Genomic DNA, 17,645 nt, shown 5'->3' on the forward strand with positions numbered 1-17,645 from the left:
TGTGTAGTCTTGTCTATGTTGATGCATTCACTGTGTGGACGGCTGCTGTTAGAGCACACTGCTCAGTCAGCATTTGGTAAAAACTTTCTCCAAAAATTGCCACAGGAAACCATCACTGATGGCTATGGCAAGTCAGCCACCAGCTTGGGACTGTAAAGCAAATCTACATACTACTCTCCCAAGAGCTTCGTTTTGTTAGTGAATCGCTGTGTGCAAATCTTTCATTCTGTTGGCAAAAGCAAAATTATTTTACTGCTAGAATTCACGTTTTTGAATGCCAAATTTGTGTTTTTTTGCGAGAAAAAAATTGTTGGCGATTGTTTTTACCATGAAGTTCGACACTCGGTATGCTAATTTTTGCATTCGGAGGTGAAAGTCTCGACTCGGGAAGATTAACCCACCTTGTGACATCTGAGTCCACTACAAACAAGCTTATCAAATGCAAGGCGCCCTATTTCCAATGCATTTGCATCTGGAAAACAAATTTCGAATGCTGTAGAATAGTGACTGAACGTTGAAAAAGTGAGGTGGATAAGTATATATAAACCTTCACTCACTGGTGACTCCAGAGGCCATTTTTGGTGCCCCATTATTTTTATGCATTTTTTTTCTTGCATGGAACGCGGCTTGCGCGTGCGCCGCCCCGGTTGATGCGGGTTTCCAACTACTGCTCTGCATTGGTAGTGATCTGCACAAGTGCACCGACTTGCCCATTTCGCCTCGCATAGTCTTTCATTCATGCTTCAGTCTTAACGTCTGGTCATATGATAAACTTGTAAAAAATTGTTTACTATCTGGTCCATGGTGGCAATTACTGGAATGATGCAAAACAGCATGCCACCGCATGCACATAGTGTGTATTGTTCATTGAAGGAGCCTAGTGTAATACCACATTGGTTTACAGAGATTTAACCTGAACGAAATTGGCCTATCGAAACTTTCGTTTGCCTAAATTGAAACAACAAATTCATAGGCTGCCTAAAACTGATGCATTCATAATGAAAGACTCAAAATTATTGAGAAAGAGTTGTCTGTCCAGTGCATTCGCTCGGGAACCACTGCCTCGGCGCAGCAAGATTTGCCGCTCCTGCACGCAGTAGAATCTTGGGGACGTTCCCGACTTCAGTCATTCCTTTCCCTTGAAACTCCTGAGTGTTATTCCTTATATTCGAAAGAAAGGAGTATTTGACAATGAAGAATAATGAATTCTCGAATTGAATGCAAATCGACTTGTAGAGAGTAGTACGATTTGTATTCTAATATATTTGCACACCCCTACAAGTGAATCGAGGGTCGAAGACTGGCCTGGTTCATGCCCTGCAGGCATGCAGTTGGCAGCGGTGTTTGTTCTAATTTGTTCTTATAGAACAAACACCGCTGCCTAGTAGTAGAACCCGTTTTGAGCTGAATATATATGCAGCCAAAGCACAAACTGGAATGTAGACATTGTTAACCTTCACAGCACCCTTGATGATGTTTTTTTTTTAATTGGTAGGGTGCTTGGAATGAACATTCTAAATGCACTTTGCTTGGTGTTTTTAATGTGCCAATTGTCTCACCTGTAGTTTTACATTGCTTGTACGTTTTGACTTTCTTGTGCAATATTTGTACCTCTCTCGAATTTTATACCTCTCTAAATCCACCACTGACCTCTTTAATCCCTCTAAGGTTCCTTAGTGTATCGAAAAAAAAAGGGGGGGGGGGGGGAATGCCCACAGGAATGATTAGCCACATAGTAAAAATCTGGGAAGACTACAAACAAATACAGAAAAACATGCATAAAAATGTCAAGGTAATTGCATGATACAGAATTGAACAACAAAAATTTGAAAAATTTCATGCAAAGCCAGCAGCCATTTAAATCCACTTTGCTTCACGTGGATTTTAACATGTGTGTTCATCTTAACATAGATTAACATAAGTGGAGCTATGTATCGAATCCTATAAAACTAACCGCGATGCATACAGTTGTGTTTACTTCCATCCTATGCAGCATGCAACCTAATGCAACGTTTATGTTTATCCACCTGAAAGGCCACAACTTTAATCTCGTGAGATTCTTGCGTTTGTGTGCTACACCACTCGCAAGCTATGTCAAAATGCAAACACCAAATCAGGCGGATGCACAGTGTGAGGCGTATATGCGGTGATGTCACGAGGACAAACGCGACGTATGATGCTCGTTGAAGGAAGAATGGCGATGACAGGTGTATACCATGTATCAAACAACGTTTACAGACCACGGGATCTTCGAAAACGTTTGATTTCCGAGCAGCCTGCAACAGTAGTCAGTAAAACCGGACATCACAATGTTGTTCACATATACTGGTAGAGACTGTAAATGCGAATACTAGGCTGCTGATACTAGAAAAAGCTGAATATATGTGCAAGCCTCACAAGGCTTGCACAACGATTCAGCTTTTTCTCTGATCTCCTGTTCCATAAAATTTTGTAGTTGACTGTACATATACTCACTCTGGAGGATTCACTGAGAACGGGCACAAACCCAATGGCACATACCAAATTTTAAAACAATTAAGAATCCAGTGAACATAATGTGCCATTTCATTAAAAGGCCCAGTGGTGCTTTAGAGATGCCTATAAGCCAACATATGTTCAGGTTTTATGTAACCATGTTTTTCTTTTCTTACATGATAACAGATGTGCGCGTACTGACACTACTTTGTCGGCGGTCAGTGTACAGGAGTTCTGTAAGTCAGTTTGCTGGTACTTGCATATACGTATATACATAAATGATCCGCTTATATACCAACCCAGCAGCAGCGGCCACACCAAACCCGGGAGCATAGGTGAAGTAAGCTTCACTTTAATGCATGTAATGCCCTCGTTGAGTGCAATATGGCGTGAGGAACAAAGCAACAGCTTTCATATGTAGTGAGTGACGCAGAGCTACAGCTGGTGGCTATTGAAGCCACGTGTGTATGATACACAAAGCAGCCAACTTATAAAAGCCAAAGGGAACAGCATATTGCACAGAATACACGCAATAGGTGGGGTCTAGCACACACCGATGGCCCATAGATGACGAGACTGCTGCCAGCGATACATTTAGAAGCGTTGAGAAATGTGCAGAGCACCAACAAGTGTTAGTGAAGGACCATTTAGACCAAGATACTACATCTTGCTTCAACCAACACAGTGAATACCAGTACAGCACAACCTGAATGTAAAGAACACTGATATAACGAATTACCAGATGTAACTAAATAAATGTACAATTTGCGATTATCTTTTTTTGTCGATCTCACCCTTGTATGCTTAAAAGGAACATCAGATACAATGAAGGTATTTTCGGTTGTAGGGTGCAAGTTTGTTGTAATGATGCTTGACTGTATAGTCCATACCAATGTACAATTATGGATTTTAAAAAATGGCTAGCTGGTTTCCAACTATGTTTAATAAATTAAACTAACACAAACTTTTGGTCATGTATAAAAAAATGCTCTACTCGTGATGTTCTTGAAAGTGAACTGTTTTTCTTTTACTTGACTTCTTTTCTCAATTTCTGAAGTTGAAATTCTTTATATTCTGTAGCACCACATTTTGTATTGTATATGTATGTTGCCATGTTGTTATCTAGGCCAGGTGGGCCCAGTCAAGCTGCTGTTCTGCAGCTTTTTTCCCCCACCATACCATCTACTTATGCACATATAACGTACTTTTGTGGTGAAATAAAATACAGGGGTTGAACATTGCCATCAGGGTTGATCTCAAGAAACTGTGAGGTGCTTTCAGCCTTACAAGAAAGGTTCATGGTTCATTAGGGATGCAAAATATTTACGTTATCTGTGCTGTACGTGTCGGGGGTGAGCAGAAATGCTCTCGGCGACTCTCTTGGCAAGGTACTACGGCAGGGTTGCGAAAAATTTGAACGCAAATAGCTTTTCTTGGCACTTTCACCCATTTCCGAGGTGGCGGTTGGTGGGTGGACTTTCGCCGTCAATGCAAAGGACACATGCTCTTGCACAACCATGTTGTGGGACATGTTCATTGCTAGGGGTGTGCGAATAAGACCAAATTAAATATCGAATAGTTTTCGAATAATCAATAGCCATTATCACAATTAATAGAAAATGATGTTCACATGCCAGTATTCTTCAAGTTAGCAAGTTCCTGTCAGTAGGTTATGAAGCGTTGTTTATTAAAATGACAGATGGAGCTTTAGGAGAAAGAAAGTAGTTTCTTCGCATGCATAGAACTCTTCAGAGAGTGCGAATAATCGCTGTACAGCCTGTAAAGTATGGCTACCTAAGCAATGTAGCCTGCTCCACTACGCAAGTTCTCATGTTTTATGTCTATACTATGGGTAAAAATTATTTTATGTAAATTTTATGTCTATACATGGGTAAAAATTTACCGTACTTTTGTTCCAAATTTGTTTATTTAGGCACAGCTGACGTTTCAAAATATTCGAAATGTATTTCAACAATATTTGCACTTACGGATAGCGAGTATTCGATTCGAAGACCAAATTGAATAGGACGCTATTTCATTCGTTATTCGAAAGTTTCGAATATTAGCACACCCTTATTCATTGCCAACTGGCAATTGTATTGCAGCTCTTCGAGATGCATGTGCTGTAGCATGAGAATGCTCTGGGGAGTCTGAAGGTTCACATGCTGCGGTGGAGTGCTCAGGAAGAACAGCCCTCCTCTTCTCCTACTTCCCTCTCGCCCTATGGTGGAAGAGGAGAATTAACTGAATAACTTTGTAGAAGCATTCGGCTGTTCGTTTACATTGAAATTATCATCAGTGATTCCTACACAATTGTTTTTTTATCGACCTGGCTTTGCAATAACGAGGTATTGAGAAACGTCATCTGGTACTGTGCATCAGGTGTTTGAAACACATGCTGCTCCGGATGCATGGGTTTCAAACGTGCGCTGTTCTGAATGTGAGAGCACTCAACAAGGTTAGATTTAATACAACAACAAAACGAAAGTTGGATTGCTGTAATAACAAAATGCAGAAACGTCACGCAGAATTAGAACTCACTAAAGAAAATTACCCTTCATTGAGTCGGTTCAAAGTAAAAATGACGGCCACACCATTCGGGGGGGGGGAATTCACACCATTACGAAATCCTCCAAATATTCACTTGCTGTGGAAGAAGGACAAGGCAGTTTATATACCTTTCTATTTCAACTAGCTGCTACTAGATGTCTGAAATCTCAAATGCCTTTGTGGTTAACCTCTCATAGTTAAACAATTTTTTGTATTGACGTCCCTATATTTTGACCTACCCTTGTCTTCTACGATCAGTTCAGTTAGTTCGGCTCTGTACTGTTATATTTATTTCTGTATGTGGAGTAAGCACCTTTTGCGACTGCTGTGACCTGCCCACAAGTGTGTTGTGCTTATGTGGGCACAATTATGTAATATTACGTTGCTGTAAATGTATGTGTGGGTCCTGTTGTCGCTGATCTATAGGCTACTGAGAGCATATTAATGAAACGGATTGCAAAGAAGCAACAAAGTAACTTAAAGCTGAACCTAGCTTGATCTCCATGGTACTTTGTCTGGGCCATAGAGTTCTTTCCCACAGAACCTACTAAAGGGAAGTCTAGCACTAATGGTCTACAGGAACTGCAAATGTGGCAATTCAGCTATCACAGGAATGATGGGCACCACTACCTTTGTCTAGCTCAGTGTAATATCAGATGGATTTACATGAACTTCATTCATTTTGCCTTTGAACGACTTTGTGGCTTTACAATTTGATCACTTTCAACAAAAGATTGTGTTCCAAATGCAATGATCCACATTGATTATTCCTCTGCACAGAGACTCATTCACTACATGTGTTCAGAAATATATGAATACTTGGAAACTTAGAAAAAATAGACCATAATAAAGAACGCTAAAAGTATAACTGAAGCCACAAGCGCAAAGATTAGACAGTTTCATGTACTACCCATCATTCCCATGGTAGCTGGACAGACCGGTCTGGTACATGGAGTTCCCTACAATAATTACTAGAGGGAACCCTGGCACTGTGATCGTTCAGCCATGGATTTGTCTGATCTTCGTGCTTGTGGCTTCGTTTATTATGCTTTGTCTGCCTTGACTGGCCCAAATTTCAAAGCAATCTCAACTTTTTTTTTTAAATGCAGAAGGCACCAAGATTCTGCCAACACGCATAATCGCTGCTGATTGCAGTGGTTCCACTCGTCTATGCATCCGTGGCATAATGGTTTCAATATCGGGCTTCTGTGCTAGGGGCCATGTCTTCAACTCCTGCCCTCACACAATTTTAATAATGTTTGTTTAATTACTTATAACGCAGTACTTTCTTGAAAATTATCATTTGACAAAGTCACAAGGCCATTCGAAGCCAGAAGGACAAAGTTTAGGCAAATTCATGTATTTAACCATCATTCCCATGCTAGACGCTAGTGCCCTCCATTAATTGTATTAAACTCTATGATCTGGTATTGGCAGTGACCTGGCCTCCGAGATTGGGCAGCACGTAACTGTACACCGCCGGATCTTGGAGGCCATGTTTGACGTAATAAATGTAACCAGTACTCAAGTGGATGTCATACACAACATGCAGAATACGACCAACAGCTGATCATTTGATCTGTGAAGGCAGCAACATTGGACTGTGGGTCAGTCCTGGGTCTTTGGACAACTGTTAGATCTCTTGCTGCAGAATAGTTCAGCCGTTGACCTTAAAGGAGACTGCAATGGGTACTCACAGCAGGGTATGTTTCTCACCTCCCCTCTTCGCCCCTGCCAATCTCTCTTAAGAACCAACACCTAGGCTGCCTACGTTCTGAAGTCTGTAAGACTACGGCGCAAGTGCACATTACACTACTCATCAGTGAAGTGGCAGAAAAGAATGGTTGCTGGCTTATTAGGAAATTGTGTTGCATCCTAACGCTAAAGTCTGTGACAACCTAAGAATGCAGTAATACAGCACTGTCCAAATCTGACAATTACATTCACCAATTTCTGTGAAGTTTGGTGGAGGCAAACTTCTGTTCTATACTGGCACCTCTTGGGAACTATGCTTTAGAACAGGGAGGAACAGAGGCCAGATGCAATTTTGTGGGCAGTTCTACTGAATTCTTAGGTTGCCACTGAATATACTTAAGCGGGCATGCTAGCCACGATTAGGCTGAACAGTAGTTGCAGTTCAGTGCAGTCATATTTGGGGCATACAAGAAATTTCACCGTATTTCCAGCTACAACTGTGGTCAGTGTGCACATAAATGTGGATATGTTTTTTTTTTCAACTTAGCGCAACTGTTTCCATAGTTTGTAACTAAGGGTCATTGTAAGAGCAGTCATCGTGCTTTTGCAACTAGCGGAAAAATGAAATGCTGAAAGCATACTGGATCAGATACAAGCATTAGGTTGTAGTGTATTGCCATCTGCATCCTCAGCCTAAGCTACACTAGTCAGGTTGTCACTGCGAAGGTAAAATTATAAATCTGGAACCTCCCTCTTTATAATTAAAACAACGTACAGCGCGAAGGACGAGGACTAAGAAAGCCGACACACACTGCGCTGACAAATACAGTGCCCCCCCCCACCAATGTGTGTCGCTCTCTCCAGTCCTCGTCTTTCGCACTGTACGTCATTTTAATTGTGAATAACCAACAAGCCGAAGCCTCCACCCTTGCTACCTCTTCAGCCTGGGGGTCTTGTGACTGCATGCCTTTAAGTGACTGGTCAACAAATGTACAGTGATGAAAAAAACAACAGCATGGACCACATAAGAGAAAAGCAACCATTTGACAGAACGTCAATGTATTGATACAAACACAATTCATCACTTCCAGATCTAAAAGAGGCGTCGGTGTACATAGTGGTTCCTTTGCCAAATTCCTGGTCAATCTGTGCATTCTGAAAATGTCAGCCCGAGAAACATGCGTGCAAAAATAATCTGTATAACCGTAGGGTCAGGCTACATGCACATTACAGTTTTCTTGCCTTCGTTAGGCTTAAAAGAATTTCATAAATGTAGTATACAACTTCCGTTATCACATTCGGTACAGCTGCCCAACATCTGGGGGCAAGAAAACTCGTTGAACTTACGAGTATTCTTAAGAAATATAACACTCTTTAGGGTGCAATCTTGTCAGATGACAACCAATGATTTTGGGTGTACTTCCTTGTTTCAAACTGTATGACCAGCAAATTCCTACCAGGCACACCATGTGGATATTTCCTATGCCATTTCAGACAGAAAAGCAGTGGACAAAAGAAATGCATAAAAGATTGACCACGCTACACTTTAAAATGAGTTTGTGTCCTTCGGGGCACCCCCATCTTGTCCCTGAAACTATAATCGTCATCTGACTGGCTTGCGTTTCCCTTCTTGAAAACTGTGCGCTTGCAACTTTTGCCTCAAGGATGCTATGTTACGCTGATAATGCACAATCTTTTCGTGACCAGGTGGTATTAGGCGTGCAGCATTAAAGAAAGGAAATTTAAGGCATGCAAGAGAGATGAAAATTATTGTTTAGGGATAAGATATACACCACAAGGGCCAAATTTCTCAACTATTGTTGCCTGAAAGATTTACACCTTAAAGGGTATACATTACGCAGGGTGCGGGAGTGAAGTTGGTCCAAATGACTCCAGCTAATTAGACTCTAGTGGCGCCACAAGTTTTCGTTGAACTAACAATTTTCAAGCCATTTTTAGACCTTGAAGTTGTCTGTCGCCGTTGACAGAGTACTTCAATACAGATTACAATAACTGTACACGTCGTCGGTCAATTATCCACAGACCTCAACACTGTCATTGGTGACAAAATATTCAAAAGAAACCGCCCAGGGCACAGTGCAAGTCGTCATCACTACAGGACAGGTGGCTACCGTCACTGTTGTCTAGGGAAGCAGTAGTGCCTCCTGCAGAATTTTTGTTTTCAATCCTTTTAGTAACTGCTCCATGCATGTGGAGGCCCCAGTGGGGGTCGAATTAAAGGAAACATGCTTTCACGTTCAAACTAAACGGGTTTTTCTTCCATAGCAATGTATCGTTTCTTGCAGGCACTTCCCAGTGCTTTCGAATTAAGCGAAAAGTTCGATTAACCGAGGCTGAATTAGCAGGGAGTCGATCTTTGGACAAGGCGACGGGCAATAGATGTGACAGGAAACCGTTTAGTGTTAACATGTCTCGTATCGCACTACACCAGCTGCCTGGGGTGCGTAATTTTAACAGTGCATTGCTATAGCCTCCTACATACATGTCACATGCTATGGCATTATGCAGTGTTAGGGAAGGCGGCATGAGAAGAAGCTTGGCGACACAACACGGCGCTTAAATAAAAAACCAACAAGCCAGACTATGGCACCAACAGTGGACAAGAAATTATGTGCTGGGAATATTACAAGGCGGTGAAAGAGGAAAACATGAAACCGAGTGTCCACAAGGAACCTCCTCTGGCCCTGCTAATGAATGACGCAACGTTGGCAAGACGTTAAGTGCAGCGAGTTGGATGGCAAAGCACTGACCGTTATTTTAGCGCCATCACAAGGCAGATCACCAAGGTGACTCGCATTAACTAGCAATTTCCAATTAACTAGCTCTGCTGTTGACTGGATATCATTCCTTGGTGCTCTCGAAACTCTTGCGGCTGCAACTAAGTGTGGTTATTGTGTGTCCCACTACCCATCTGTTAACACAAAAGAAACATTGTCAAGGCAGGCTACAATGGCTGCGTTGCAAGCATTTAATGTGGACATCAACAAACTACATCCACATCAAACAGCAAGTTACGCAAACAGCAGATTACACACCGCAACTACGTTTAACTTGCAGCAAACGAGCGTTTTCTAACTAGTAAAACAAAAAAGCAAGAGCGGTTACACGGGACAAGCAATGGAACAAACCACGCCCCACAATACGGGCATACAATGCCCTGCCGACGAGGTGATGTATTAAAAACAGCGGAACGGCGATGCTGACGCCGCCGCTAAACCGAAACTTTCACGAGTCGTCTGGCTGAACCCTCACAATTTTTTTTTTTTTTTTTTTGAACCACAGGGGGGAAAAGCCGCACCATTTGTGTCAGTTCTGGAACGACGTGACGCCGTCGCACGCAAGCCTCTCACTTGGGAGAACCTGCGCCGTACGCTCAAGTCGCGGAGATCTTGGGCAGCCCGAACTCGTCGACGAGCACGCCTTCCGGGTTGGCCGGCACACTCTCGGCTCCGGGTTCCTTGGTGGGAATCCTCGGTGCAACCGCTTCGTCCAGGTACGACGTGTCCTCGTCGAGCGCGATCTCGTCCCCCAACGCGTTTAGCTCGGCCTCGAGGTCCTCGTCGTCGACTTCGGGCATGCCGTAGCTGCGGCCCAGGGCCTCCTGGACCTCGCCGGCCTGGTCCAGCATGTCCTCGAGCTCGTCCTGCAGGTCGTCGATGTCGTCGAGGTTCACCTTCTTGTACTCGCGCTTCATCTCGCGCACTCCGAGCCGCATCGCGTCCATCGTGATCTTGGTGTCTTTCAGGGTCTGCGTGGCGAAGTTGGCCTGCTCCATGTTGAACGACTGCTGCATCAGGTTGTCGCGCTGCTGCTCGTACATCTTGCGCTGCTTGAGGACACGCAGCGCTTTCTGCTTGACCATGTTCTTGGACGGGCCTTCGCGCATCTTGGCCATTTGGTCCTTGTACTTCTTCAGCTCGGTATCGAGCTTGGCGATCTTCTTGTCGACCGACTCGGCGCGCCCGTCGACGCTCGCGATGCAGTCGGTCAGGTTGGGCGGCGGTTCCTTGGGCTTGCCGCGTCCGAAGAGACGGTTCATCTTGCTTGGCGCTGTCCTTCCACTGACTGTCACAAGCTGAAGACAAAACAACGCGTCGCAGCGCAAACAGCGACCACAGGCGCAGCTATCGACCCAAGAGTTACCCAAGAGGGGTGGGTGGGTGGAGCGTCACAAGAGAATCTAGGGTAATTGGTTTAGTTGCGACACTCCACGCGTGCTCAAACTAAAAAAAAGCGTCACATAAGTGCTCACAGATTTTGCGCTTACTGATTGCCGCGTCATCTATGAACAAGTAAATACACTAGGAGTTTCAATTTTACATTGTAAATGTTTATTAGATGGACTATACATTACCTAGTAGATGGCGCGAACGTTTGTTTGAGAAACATTTCAACATTTTGGTTTGTTTGCAGAAATTAGCAGTTGGCTTAATCAGCATAACTAAACATTTTACGTCATACCTCCTGTCAAAATAGAAGTTAGTTTCGTAGTCTTCTTTATTCACTAAGCCGTCTTTCATTTTCATAATTCTACAAACACGTATGCGGTATTAAAAGGTAACGTAAATTTTATTACCACAACTCAAATAAAACAATTAATAAAAGTTGCGGAAATCTTGAATACTCAACTGCCACGCTAAAAGCAAAACTGAATCGACTCTAACTTGCTCGTCGTCGGTCGTGCGCTGTGTTGCTGTACGAGCGAGCGTGCAAGCTTCGGAGGTTTTTGCCCGTTATTCGTGCAGTTATGGGTTTTGGCGATCATCCACCGAGGAATGGGTTCGAAAAAACTATGTACGCTATTTACGCAGCGTTCGACGCTCCCGTTACCTGGTTGCGAGGTAAGCGGTGCACTAAAGGTCACTCCGTAGGACAGTCAAAACTGTGTTTGATCTTCCTAAAGTTGGGAAAGTGCCGGTCCATTTTTTTACGAAGAGCGCGCAAAATGATAACGACATTTCGAAGTTGCATGCTGCTTACAAATGACTTATTTTGTTCGCAGAGAAAGTTGTCGAGCCCAATCGGGCCGATTACAACTGGTACCACCGCAAGTACCGGAGGGTGCCGACCATCGACGAGTGCTACACGGACGACCTCATGTGCAAGTTTGAAGCCAACGAGCAGTACAAGAGGGACAGGTACCGGCTTACGAGTTCGTTCTGGACATACCGCTGAACGCACTCTACTTTCGCTGTCGACTGTAGCAACCACTCGGACACCGCAGATTGCCTTCAATGCATCCGAAAATTGCATTAAGATAGCGGGAATTCAGGATTATTACGATCGCCTGTGCGCACACATGACCCTGCTTTGAGTTTGCACGAGCGGGGAAGCGAGCATCGGCGTGGTCACGTGCACCAGTGTTCTTCAATAGAGCGTTCATTAGAAAGTTTATTTGCAATTTCGGCAAGATATTATGATTTTATATTAAGATATCATGTTATGATATATGTGTGTATGCGTGTGTTTGTGTGCGTGCGCGCTCTCTCTCCATGGTTTCATTTAAGTACACACATGTGCCGCAGGAAAAGCTGCTTAAAAAAAAAAAGTACATTCACAGAATTTCAGTTGGAGGTGCGTACGAGCTAGTGACGGAGTACGAGGTGTAGCTGGTGGTCAGACATTGACTGTTTTACTTTTTGGCAGTGGCAGTTTTTCACCTGCTTATCACTGTTATCAAGTTATTGCTTGGTTCGAGATGTGCCTACTGTATGTGAAATTTCTTGAACTGTTGTTGCCTATTCTATAGTAAACGAGTCTTGTCGAATGAGATTGTGTGCGTGAACAAGAACAGTGTTGTACGCACAAATGTGCACGAGTACAGCGAATGCTGCAAAGTTTATGGTGAGCCTTGTATAAATAGCAGACAGACTCGGTTCACTGGTGGCATGGGGCTACAATAATCATCATAATTGTCATAACATATAAAACATCACCAATTACACTCCTCATAAAAAAGATTGCTAATCACATTAACATCGCCAGTCATCTCCAACGTGTGAATGCACCACACATCTTTTTTCTGGTCACAAGCTTTTATGGGAAAACTTGATACAGTGCCCAAAGAAGCCACGTCATGTCATAAGTGTTCGTTTAGACAGCACTTATCTATTTCAGTCCTGTTACTATTAACAGTGACCAAACATATGCGCTTTGTGGTTCGAACTGAGGCAGCTATCGCAGGCAGTGAAAGTTGCCCTTCCTGGCCTCCACCCAGGAGAGTACTACCACACAGTGCTCAAGTACCATTGAAAGCTCCAGGAATAAATTAAACTTTTTGGAATAACTCACTTAACAAGCATTTGTTTACCTGAGTGCTCTTTCTGTGCGGTGTGTAGGTGTGTGAAAATGCTCCTGACTGGAGTGACCACGATTTGGCTAAATGTGCTTGACTGCAAAGGGTTTAGAGGGTTCTGGCATTGCACAAGGGACGATCAGAGGCGTACAGAGGCCTGTATTCTTGGACGATCACTTTCGATGATACTATCACTTTCGTGTGACATAGTATACGGCACCATTGGCAGTGGCTTTCCATCAACCAGCCAATCGGCTCAACTGCTTTTGCTCAACCAGTGAATCAGCGTGCACAAAAAGTGATGTCGCTGAAAGTGGCCGTCCAAAAATACATCCCCAGTAGAGGAACCCCTGTTGTGACGCAGTGCAGCGACCTGCAACTTTCGCTTCGCTGCATGAAATTGTTGAAGTGGATAGAGTAATAGAGAATTTCAACGAGCGTGGTAGTCATGATGAAACCTTGTGCGCAGGGAAGTAGATGCCAAGATCGTGAACCTCCTCGCTCGCCGCCGAGATGACTGCATGTCGTACGAGATTTACGACACGCATAAGTGTGAGCCAATCATCCAGCAGTACAAGGAGGCCGAGCTCAACTGGTTCATCAAATGTGAGATGCTCTTTTTTTTTAACCGAATTGAATCGGGCCCCATACTCTTGTTGAGAGAAAGCTTTGCCTCTGCATCTCTTATCTTGAACAACATGGGAACACTGAAACCATTTTCTTAGGCATACACACTGCACCAAATTCGACGGTGTGTGTTGTGTTTAAAAGAAAAAGTTTAAATCTACTGACTGTACGGAGCAGACCTTTATCTAGGCCGTCAAATTGTTATACAAAATATTGTTCGAGGTAGGAAAAAAAAACAAACGAAATGATATTACAATTCTGTAAACTAAGCTTCACTTATTGAGACATTTTATGCAGACAGAATTGAGACATTCTGCCGCTGTGAAATATGCCACTAATTTGTGAGTAGGACTTTTGCGAAACATTCGTGAACATCGTCACACTTTCGCGTAGCCTGAAGGCTGATATATCAAAGCTGTCCGCTTCAGATGCTTTAACTGATGCAGTTTACGAAACTGCAATATCCGTTATTGCTTCAGATTTATGGATCTGTTAAACTCATTGCTTCTATTTTTAGAGTGCAGCTCTTAATGGCCTGTTCCTGGGGCAACATCGGCGATGGTGTAACCGAGCGAACGAGCACAACAGCGAAAGATGAAAGACACGAGCCGCGAACGGCGGAGACCGATGACAGCTGCTCCTTCAGTGATATGCGCGCGGGAAACTGGTTTCATGCGGACCCTCCTGACCGCTCTTTGCGTACTCGAATCTGGTCTCAGCCGGATCACTCGTTTCGTACTGTCGTCTCCGAATTGTGTAGTACTTTGTGGAAGTCAAGTGGCACCAGCAATTACACTTGACCCGCAGATCAGATTTTTGACGATTGCTGACTCTGCTACATGTCTCCCTCAAATTCTTTGCCTCAGTATATCGCTAAATGAAAACACGTATATAGCTGCGCCCTGATTTCACATTAGGGAGTATCGTAATCTTCGGTTAATTTTTTTTGTTAAAGCTCGCTGCCTTTTGCCAATTTTCTCAATACCTATGAGACCCTAAAAAAGAAATTCTGCTTCCTGCAGTTGGTAGAGTTCAGCTGTCTCTCCGAAATGGAACAAATCTGCAGTAGCACATACTTGGTGGGACTGGGTATGTGCGTCTCTAGAAATTCGCAGGCACCTATAGTGAGTGCACTGTGCCTCTCTAGAGCATTCGGGTAGCAACCCGAGCCGAGCGGTATTCCATCTCGAGTGGGCCCTTGAACTATTGTGAGTGCGACCTCAAATACAGAGTAAGGGAGCCCGACCTTTGATGTAAAGCAGCTTCTCAAGGGGGGTACAATGATGCCAGGGGTAATTATGCAGTACTACGCTATTTCTTTAGGAGCACTAAGCTTTTAATTAATTCTGGCAGAAACCACGTACCGGGTATGGAAGGTATTTAAGGACTAAATGACGACTTCAACAATAGCATTGATATTTCAGACGAAGTTCAGTATACTCGTTCCAAATATTTTGCAGTGTTTCTTTTGCTGCTATATTAAAAAAGAATTTTAAATAAAACCATCTTCAGCCTCAATTATTCACCGAATTCAGCTTTGATAATGTCTCTACAGGGTGCTCATTTTTAAGTTTTACGAAATTAAAAAAAAAATCAGCCTGTGGCAGATAGCATAATTCTTGTCCTCGAGGTGAATTATTCAAAGAGGTGGGCATTACGTGGCGAATTGGATGTAACCAATGTATCTTTATGCTGGATGCAGATTTCGTTATAACACGTTCTGCTATGCATGACCCATGAAGAAAACTGCTTCCTTTTTCACTTCTCTCTCTCTCTCCAGATGGTGACTTGAGCAACCACACCACCGTTATCAACGCCTTCATGAAGCAGAAGCACCGACTCATTGCCGAGAGGCGCAGGGCGCAGAAGGCTCAGGAGGAGGGCCAGATGGAGTGATTGACGTAGACGCCCCCGTCAAGTCTCGTAGCGTTCGAGCGTGCGCCATTTTCCCCCCCCCCCCCCGAGTGTATTAAAGTAGCCTGCCCCTTCTAACAAATAAAAAACTGCCATTGTCTTTCTTTGTTCTATATACAGTCAAGCCTCGATATGACAAACGCTGGATTTTACGAAGTGAATGTAGAAACTCCTCACCAATGTCAGTGGGTAGCAAATATATGCTTATAATGAGTATCGGATTAGACGAGGTTAGTTTCGTGTCGGATACAACTTCGTTATAACGAGGTTCAGCTCTAGGTAGTAGGTGTGCTCCATTCAGTGCTTGGCAGGCAACGCTGTGACTATGACTGCAAGTAGTGCAGTCATAGAAATCTCACTCCGTGCACCTCGCAGTTCAGTTAGCAATTTGAGGCGCTTTCAGTGGAACTACTACTACTTCACATGTTACGTCTCTAACTTGCATGTGCAAGGATAAGTAATATCACATATTATTTGCGCACTTTTGTGCTTCCACTGTACAATGCACTGTGTTTTGGCCGCAAGCTCAATCGGCGCGCTGTGGCCACTGGTCACATAAACGTCTCACTCGGATTGTTTGGTTGTAAATGGGTTCAGGTTTGCAACACCTTTCGTGTAGTACGGTCGACTCCCGTTATTTCATCCTCGGTTTATTCGACTTTTCACTTAATTCGAACACACCGGAAAGTCCCGCCGAGAAACCATACATTGCTGTGAAAGGAAAATTTGTTTCGTTTGAACGTGAAAGGCTGCTTCGGCTAATTCCACTGGCGCCCTCATCAAGCAGGCAGCAGTTACCAAAGACTTCGAAGGACAAGAAATTCAGCAGATGGTGCTACTATTTCCCTATGCGTAAAGCCATTTTATTATCCTTTAGTGGCTGACGCTCCACCTGCTCGTAAAGCCATCTGTTCCTGCTTGTTGCTTGTGTCATACTGAGGCAGCTTTTTAAACATGTCGGCGCTCTTCGCCGCATGCTAGTCGAGCCTCAAAAACAAGACGCAGAAAGACATTACAGACTACTTCAAGCAACGAAAAAAAAAATTTAGTTCGTTCATTTCGCCACTTTTTTGTTAATTCGACCAAATCTAGCAGTCCTGCAAGTGTCGAATTAACAAGAGTTGACTGTTATTGCGTCATATTTTGCTATTTAAATGTATGAAACTTAATGTTACATCGATTTGCACTGCGTGACGCAGTCATTTTTGGTTGCGTATGCGAGCAGTGAAAGTCTCACTGGCCTTCGTACCGTTGCCTGCTATGTGCGAAACGGAGTATAGATAGGGTTAGATGGTATCCCACTTGAAAGGTTGGAAGCGATATGGCTCCGGCCACTCAATTTCCCTTATATAGAAAACTGAAAAGAAATAAAATTGCCTGCACAGGGTCATGCCATCACGAAAAGCACCAGCAGCAGGAAGCGAACGCTTTGTCTGAATCTCGCTTCCAACAGGTCTTCGAAACTCGAGATTACGCACCTCCAGTATTAAATGCGTGGGAAGAGAGCTTACATGATGCCATGCTGTGTCGGCACGCCCTCTCTTTGCACATGTAGCAGATTATCTCTAAAGTAGGGTGCATGCCTGCGCATGCGCTCTGTCGCGCTTGCAGCCATGGCCACGCCATAAAACGAGACGCACGTCAACTACCCTGTACGACACTGCCAGCCGCGGTGGCGGAGTGGACGCGAAAGGGTGGCTGGCTTCGCTTAATTCGTACCGCCGATGTGAAGATATCGTCAACGTGGCATGAAGCCGTATCATTCATCGCCGACGCCCAAAACAAAATGAACTATTTTCTCATTCAAATTTGCTTTTTTCGATTGCCCGATAATTTGGCAAATTTTGCGACCCCTTCGCGTGTAAGAAAAATCGATCGGTGACTGTACCTATTTGCATAAAAGGTCGAATTTCAATACAACAAAATTTTGATATAACGAGGCGAATTTCCGATTTTACTGACTTCGTTATATCGTGGTTTAACTGTAATAGGAAATGGACACTTCAGCATGTACAAACACTAACACACACAAAAGGGCAAGAAAAAGATGAAATCTCGGCAACAAGTG

The 17,645-nt window shown here is 43.7% G+C and overlaps 2 protein-coding genes across 2 annotated transcripts; one reads left to right on the plus strand and one right to left on the minus strand.

Moving 5' to 3' along the window:
* Positions 1-7,745: 7,745 nt before the first annotated feature.
* Positions 7,746-10,923, minus strand: LOC119453087 (charged multivesicular body protein 5). The gene has a single exon (XM_049667536.1). It carries the CDS (start codon positions 10,778-10,780, stop codon positions 10,115-10,117), a length of 666 nt encoding a protein of 221 aa, XP_049523493.1. The 5' UTR covers positions 10,781-10,923; the 3' UTR covers positions 7,746-10,114.
* A 468-nt stretch (positions 10,924-11,391) lies between these two features.
* On the plus strand, positions 11,392-15,677 carry LOC119453088 (NADH dehydrogenase [ubiquinone] 1 beta subcomplex subunit 10). Its single transcript, XM_037715080.2, has 4 exons — positions 11,392-11,582; positions 11,744-11,879; positions 13,506-13,642; positions 15,444-15,677. Exons 1-4 carry the CDS (start codon positions 11,489-11,491, stop codon positions 15,557-15,559), a joined length of 483 nt encoding a protein of 160 aa, XP_037571008.1. The 5' UTR covers positions 11,392-11,488; the 3' UTR covers positions 15,560-15,677.
* Positions 15,678-17,645: the final 1,968 nt, after the last annotated feature.

This window comes from Dermacentor silvarum, chromosome 5, assembly GCF_013339745.2.
Source record: "Dermacentor silvarum isolate Dsil-2018 chromosome 5, BIME_Dsil_1.4, whole genome shotgun sequence".
Classification (NCBI taxonomy): Eukaryota; Metazoa; Arthropoda; class Arachnida; order Ixodida; family Ixodidae; genus Dermacentor; species Dermacentor silvarum.

Excerpts from the sequence above, each read along its gene's own strand:
- LOC119453087 (XM_049667536.1), bottom strand. The coding sequence starts at position 10,780 with ATGAACCGTCTCTTCGGACGCGGCAAGCCCAAGGAACCGCCGCCCAAC.
- LOC119453088 (XM_037715080.2), top strand. The coding sequence starts at position 11,489 with ATGGGTTTTGGCGATCATCCACCGAGGAATGGGTTCGAAAAAACTATG. Across the intron at positions 11,583-11,743 it reads TCCCGTTACCTGGTTGCGAG|AGAAAGTTGTCGAGCCCAAT; the intron begins GTAAGCGGTGCA and ends TTTTGTTCGCAG. Across the intron at positions 11,880-13,505 it reads GAGCAGTACAAGAGGGACAG|GGAAGTAGATGCCAAGATCG; the intron begins GTACCGGCTTAC and ends CCTTGTGCGCAG.